Consider the following 5000-nt stretch of genomic DNA (forward strand, 5'->3'; position numbering starts at 1 on the left):
CATTGAACATAAAACAACAATACCTTGTTTTCTCTTGCTGTCCACTCCTGTCACACTGTTGGCAATATCCCCTTTCGATATTGTGCTCTCTCTCTCTCTCCCTGTCTCTCTTTCTCTCTTTCTCTCTTTCTCTCTCTCCCTCTCTCTCACTCCGCCCTGTAAGCGATTTGATGTGTGGAGCGTGGTGTGTTGGGTGGCGTCGCTTGCGGTGAGTGTGTGTGGTCAGGGAGCGGCGGGCCGCAGGCCTGCTGTGATGTGGACGCTGCAGGCCGCCTCTGGTGGCTGTGTGGACGCGATGGCAGCGTCCCTCTCTTTCATTGGCTTGCTAAGTTATTCATTCTCTATCTTTCCCTTCCCCTCACACTCTTTCTCCCTCTCTGTCTCATAAACACACACACACATACACACACACACACACACACACACACACACACACACACACACACACACACACACACACATACACACACACGCACACACATATACAGACACATACACACACACACACACACACACATGCCGGCCTGACTTGATGGCCTGACTTGATGGCCACAATCCTTTTTCTATATGAACACGAGTCCATTAGTCAGTGAATTGCATGTTCCCCTGTGCTGTCAACAGGAGGGAAAGGGAGAAGACAACCTGTTCTGTTTCGCTCCTAAATCTCTTTAGCCCCAGATCCTGCACATGGTTAGTGCTGTAGACCTCCCTTCTTCACAGCTGCCAGCATCAATTTCTGCTCTTCGCTTTCTCTCTTTCTCTCTCTCTCTCTCTCTCACACACACACACACACACACACACACACACACACACACACTCTCTCTCTCTCTCTCACACATACACACACACACAGACACACACACACACACACACACACAGACAGACACTACCCTCTCCCTTCCCTCTCACATACACATGCACAAACACTCCCCCCCCCTCTCTCTTTGAAACTCTACTCACCTGTTCTTCTCCTTTCCTCTCTCCCAGGCTCAGATCCTGCTGGACTGTGGGGAGGACAACATCTGCGTGCCTGACCTGAAGCTGACAGTGGTGGGGTAAGTTCACCTGCCACGCTCCTGCACCCCCCCCCCCACACACACACACACACACACACACCATCTCCCACTGGGGACTGGAGAAGTGCAGGGGTGTTTAAGGAGAGCTCATTAAGAGAGCGAGGGCAAGCTAGCAATTGTCAGCCTTGACACGTGTGTGTGTGTGTGTGTGTGTGTGTGTGTGTGTGTGTGTGGCCTCGGGCCAGGGGGAGATTTTGGAGGCCCTGCCACCACTTGGCTAGATAAATAAACAGATTACAACCTTCTGGTTTGGTGGAAGAACAAAGTGGTCTGTCAGGGGCTAAAATGGCCCCAGGTGAGACATATGCATGCACACACACACACACAGACACACACACACACACAGAGTGAGAGACTTGTCCAGCCATACACACACAGATGCACATAAACACTTCTACAGCTGTATATGCAAATGGATACACACACACACACACAATCATGCACACACACACACACACACACACACACACACACACAATCATGCACACACACACAATCATGCACACACACACAATCATGCACACACACAGTAGCCTCACCCACTTGGAGAGGGAACATCTACTCCCACACAAGGAAAACAGGAAGGGGGGCCGTGGCACAGGTGATGGGATTGGCCTGTCTGAGCTGTGTGGAAAATAAAGGAGGGGTGGGGGAGGGATGAAAGAGATCACTTTGGAAAATTCAACTCCTTGTCTGTGCCAGAGACTCCTTGGTCCGTCCGCCTCCTTTCCCAACGCTCCCTCTTACAGCCCAGGCACACTTTCATTTCAGAGTTCTGTGGGTATTTCTCACAGAAATAGCTGCTTGCGATCAACCCCCCCCCATCCCCCCCACACACACACACACACACTCTGCCCTCTCATTATATTTGCAGTTATTTACAGTATTTGAGCTTTTTTGATTGACTCTCGTCACCGTTTTAGTCATAGAGCCCCAATATGGTCTTATGGCCCTGAACCTGATGCCTCAGTGGAAGGAAGAAGTAATGCTGAAAAACATAGCCTATGTTTTCATTTAAAGGATAGCCTATCCTCTGACTGAAAACGTAGGCTATCCTCTGACTGCAAACATAGGCTATCCTCTGACTGAAAACATAGGCTATCCTCTGACTGAAAACATAGGCTATCCTCTGACTGCAAACATAGGCTATCCTCTGACTGCAAACATAGGCTATCCTCTGAATGAAAACATAGGCTATCTGAATGGCTAGAGCTGGTGTCCCTCAAAAAAGTCCCATTAAGCTGACAATGTTGAGTGTGTTATTGTAGTTGCATGAGAAAATATCCAGCTCCCAAATGCCCCCTGTACATTTGCAATCATCATTCCATCCTCATTGCACCATCACACACATGCACATGCACACACACACACACACACACACACACACACACACACACACACACACACACACACACACACACACACACACACACACACACACACACACACACACACACACACACACACTGTTCACATGGTTGCCAAGACCCACATCATGTGTTGCACAAATGGCCCAGGAGGGTGTGTGTGGCCAGAGCTGAGCTTTTCTCCGCACTGTTTGCTTTCGCTGTGATTCCGAACGCCGAACGTGCGATGAACCAGAGACGTGTGTGCTGCCCTGTGGGCCGGCTCTCGCATCACGGGCCGCGCCGTGCCGCGCTGCGCTATCACGTCCCACCCTCCCTCCCTCCCTCCCTGCCTCCACGCTGATACTTTACGAGGCCAGGGAGTAATTGGAAGCGTCTGTGTGGCCCTCATATGGAATTTCACATTGTGTTCGAGGAGTCTGCAGAAATCCGAAAGGAGGGAGAGGGGGAGGGCAGGAGAGGTGGAGCAAGGGAGGTGGCGGAGGAGAGAGAGAGAGTGAGGGAGGGAGAAAGGGAGGTGGCGGAGGAGAGAGAGAGCGAGGGAGGGAGAAAGGGAGGTGGTGGAGGTGAAGGAAAAAGCGAGGGAGTGGGAGTGGGGAAGGTGGAGAAAAGAGGAGGTGTTTTACAGCCCCGGTCACTGCTCCACTCCATGTACGACTTTACCGCTACAGAGAAAAAAGAACGTCTTTTGTCTTCCCCCTCGGAGTAGGACAGGGAGGGGGAGAGAGGAGGATGGGGGGGGGCTGTTTCCTGAGATGAATCTCCCTGTTGCCATTTGGGTCACATCCCAGCTCTAAATCTGCCCGATATGTAGAGCAGTCAGCGTTGGAGCAGAGAACACACTCCTCTGGAGTTTAATCCAAGGGCAGAGCCCAAGTCGAGTCGCAGAGATGCTCACTAGAAACAAACGGGAAAGTTGGCACATTTCTGAAGTCGGTATTTCAAATAAGCGCAGTGCTTTTGCAATAGCACATGATGAATGGCTCCCTATAGGTCGGCAACAGAAGGGAGGCTGGGTGATAATTGCTTTGAAAAGAGCCAGAAAACCTCATGTGTTCTTTCCAAAAAAGCAGAGGCCTTCTCTCAGCACCTCACTGTGTTAATTTAGTCCAACAAATTGACCACTGACCCTGTTGGCAATCAGCGACTTCCTTGTGAAACTGACCTATGCATTCCCCCCCCCCCCCTCTCTTTCTCTCTCTCTCTCTGGTGTGCATGGGTGTGGGTCCACAGGGACAGGAAGGAAGTCTACCTGGGTGATGAAAACTCGCTGACCCTGACTTTCAACGCCAGAAACGATGGGGGAGGAGCCTACGAGGCCGAACTCCACGTGGTCCTGCCCCCTGAAGCTGACTACAGCGGAATCGCCCGGAATAACGAGGTGAGACTTTAACGCTGTCCCTCCCCTCCTCTGATGTCGTTCAGTGGAGAGAATCGGTCCAGAAACGTTCATCTGGACTCTTGAAGCGAGTCTTGTACATGAGAAAACAACCCAGTGAGCAGCACAGGGAGGGACATTGATGCTTTATAGTCTTTATATGTGGATGTGTTTTTGGACTGAGCCTATTGATGCTTTATAGTCTTTATATGTGGATGTGTTTTTGGACTGAGCCTATTGATGCTTTATAGTCTTAATATGTGGATGTGTTTTTGGACTGAGCCTATTGATGCTTTATAGTCTTTATATGTGGATGTGTTTTTGGACTGAGCCTATTGATGCTTTATAGTCTTTAAATGTGGATTTGTTTTTGGACTGAGCCTATTGATGCTTTATAGTCTTTATATGTGGATGTGTTTTTGGACTGAGCCTCACATAAAAGTATAATGCCACACATAAAAGTTGAAAGCATCACAATGAATATCCCGAGTGCTGCTGTCGCCTATTGTCTTGGCTCTGTGGGGAACCATATATTTTAGATATGCTCGTTAACCATGAACATGTAGACTGTATGTTTTCTGTAACTGTTTATTTTGTTGTTATGTATGCTTTCTCTTAACTAGCTGTGAATCATCTTTGTGTTTTGCATTATGGGAATTCGGTCAACTCATTTTCAGCAACATTTTCCTAAACAATGGACTCTTAATCTGTGATTCTCATTAAAATGATCAAGTTGCGGTGCCACAGCCGTGAACCGTGAGGCGAGAAAAGCCCTGTCAGCTGAAATAAAGATGCTCTTCCCTCCTTCGACATGATTAACTAGTTCCTGGCCTCCTGACCAGCTGGCGCCTCTTCTTGGCTTTTGCCTCCTAACCGGAGACCTCTCTCTCTCTCTCTCTCTCACTCTCTCTCTCATTCTCTCTCTCTCTCCCCCCCCCCTCAGAGCCTGACCCAGCTGACCTGTAGCTACGAGACGGAGAACCAGACGCGCTACCTCAGCTGTGACCTAGGCAACCCCATGAAGTCCGGCACTAATGTGAGTATTAAGCCGTGCTGTAGCTGTGGACAAGTGTGGAGAAGTGTAGCCTTCATTTTGAGATTTAATGTAGAGATGGAATCAGAAAGATGGGTGAAACTTGGTGCTTTGGTTCAATGAGAGAACTTTTCAAAAATGTTGCA

At 49.3% G+C, this 5000-nt stretch overlaps 1 protein-coding gene across 1 annotated transcript in view; it reads left to right on the forward strand.

The window, feature by feature from the left end:
* The window catches only part of itga5 (integrin, alpha 5 (fibronectin receptor, alpha polypeptide)), a 49363-nt gene that overhangs the window by 31148 nt on the left and 13215 nt on the right, over window positions 1–5000 (forward strand). Inside the window, exons 19-21 of the mRNA XM_076277137.1 lie at window positions 988–1055; window positions 3677–3824; window positions 4765–4857. Coding sequence (XP_076133252.1) covers window positions 988–1055; window positions 3677–3824; window positions 4765–4857 — 309 coding nt within the window. The remainder of the gene's footprint in view (window positions 1–987; window positions 1056–3676; window positions 3825–4764; window positions 4858–5000) is intronic.

The sequence above is a fragment of the Alosa pseudoharengus genome, unplaced genomic scaffold (assembly GCF_046254945.1).
Source record: "Alosa pseudoharengus isolate Yale_2024_CS ecotype anadromous, Long Island Sound unplaced genomic scaffold, YU_APseudo_1.1 YU_APseudo_1.1_scf_9, whole genome shotgun sequence".
Lineage (NCBI taxonomy): Eukaryota > Metazoa > Chordata > Actinopteri > Clupeiformes > Clupeidae > Alosa > Alosa pseudoharengus.